The 2020-nt window shown below is 34.7% G+C and overlaps 1 protein-coding gene across 1 annotated transcript; it reads right to left on the reverse strand.

The window, feature by feature from the left end:
* Nucleotides 1-195: 195 nt before the first annotated feature.
* Nucleotides 196-500, reverse strand: LOC118734206 (60S ribosomal protein L35; the record flags this gene model as incomplete). The annotated part of the gene is given in 1 exon segment (XM_036463926.1): nt 196-500. A coding segment is annotated over 1 exon segment (232 nt), but the record flags the coding sequence as incomplete, so codon positions are not given.
* Nucleotides 501-2020: the final 1520 nt, after the last annotated feature.

Raw genomic sequence — 2020 nt, forward strand, 5'->3', positions numbered from 1 at the left:
CGTCGGTTGGTGTGGGGAGCGATGTGAAGGTGTTTTCAGTAAACTCCTGCCCTCCTGGTCCTGCCCTCTCACTGCGCGGTTGCATAAATGATTAAATACTTGCCACGCCAGTTTTTATAAACCCGAGTTTATCGACAGAACTAAATTCAAGAAGTTAATTTTAAATACTACGAAAAATTTCACTGAAAGAGCTAATTCGGCATTAAAAGTAGTATTTAAAATACTTTGTATTTTATTTTGTAATGTTTATTATAACCAATTAAAGTGTTTATGCCTTGACCGCATACTTCCTTGTTGGGTATATGGACCTCTTGCGAACTTCCTTTAGAGTTTTTCTATTCGCATCTCTGGGAGTCAAGGCCTTGCGAACGGCACGAGTTCTCTTTTTTCGTAAGTCCAACGGCTTATACTTCTTGTTCTTAAAAACTTTCCGGAGATTTTCCTTCTGTTTCTGGTGCATGACGATGTAGACCCTTGCAATTGCTTTGCGAACCACCCGTCTGAAAAACAAAAGTATTATTGTTAGAACTTTAATCCCATCATATACGTATTAAACTGTAAATAAATTTATTTCCTGGTTTTTCTATTTTTAAAATAAGAGTCAAAGTAAACAATCTAACAATTTCTTTCCAATTACTCAGTAAACGATTAAAATATTACGCTAAACTTTAGTTTAAACTTAAGTTTTACGCTAAACTTTAGTTGAAGTTGAAAGAAATGCGTAATAATACATAGTTATTTCTAAATGTACCGTTAGCGTTAACTAATATAAAATGATGTACCCATTTATGTGAATGGGACCTCTAGCGTTAATTTATATGCATCGCTTAATGTTGTACATATGTTCGTCAATCGCCATCTCAAACCTCCGGTACGCCGATTAACCCTAGAACCATACGTCCTTCCATCCTACGTTAAGAACAATTATGCGTAAATTTTACTTAGTGATTAATTAATAAATTAATAATTTTTATCAAACTATTTATTCTTAAAATAAAGTACAAAATTTTAAAAGGAAATTCAATTTTACTTTATTTAAGAAAAAACAAAGAATAAATTAAATTTCATTGGCACAGATTTAGCAAACTTTAATTTGATGTTCACCACATACGTATATTTTACGCAAAAACTTGTGCTGCGCTCGCTCTGAAACCTTCAACTGATCACATATGCTGTGCTTTCGCATTTCTGTATACATAAAAATACTTTCTGCAAGCACTGCCGGCGTTGGGTACCGTTGCAGCATGACACACTTTTGCCATCACAATTTGAAAATTGTATATGCGTAAATTTACGTATATCTATTATATATTATATGTATCTGATTTATGCGACGTTAGTGGCGAAATGCTGTGCGAACAAATCAGACAGATTTCTTCGCTGTTAGTGCCTAGTTAGCTTTAACAAGTGAAACGCACTCATTGTTACTGTAAATAAAATCTAACATTGCGTCGTAGGAATAAAAACCAGGGACGTGAACCGGATGAAAAATTTTGTCGCTTTGGTTGAGCGGTTCGAGCCGTTTTTGCACTTTTGGATCGGTTCGTCAATGCGTTTTTTTTTGGTCTTTGAACCGGGGTTTCGGTTCGGTTCAACGGTTCGAAAAACAAAAAAAAATACGCGCGAGGTTAAGGGTCAAGTGTCTGTCAAATGAGATGGGTTGCCTTTACATTTGATATTGGGCGCGTTCATAAGACGTAGCTGTTTAGCTCATCAGCTACGAAACTGCTGGCAACTGTTGAATCCAACAATTACGTCTTAGAAACGGCTGATTAATATGCAATTGCAACAAATAGAGATAGTTGCGCCGGTAATATTTAGAATTCAACGCTGAGCTGCCGCCGTGTTGAAAAAATCGTTCAATGTTACAATGAATTAAACAGTGTAAAATTATATAGCAAACATCTTAAAAACATATATTTAGAAACGTAGTATTATTATAAAATATTCTAGTTATTTTATCACATTAGTAATGTAGCATGACAGCTAAGCAAAACAAAATGTTCACACAATATTAAGT

Source organism: Rhagoletis pomonella, unplaced genomic scaffold (assembly GCF_013731165.1).
Source record: "Rhagoletis pomonella isolate Grant_MI unplaced genomic scaffold, Rhpom_1.0 Rhpom_scaffold_00002, whole genome shotgun sequence".
Classification (NCBI taxonomy): Eukaryota; Metazoa; Arthropoda; class Insecta; order Diptera; family Tephritidae; genus Rhagoletis; species Rhagoletis pomonella.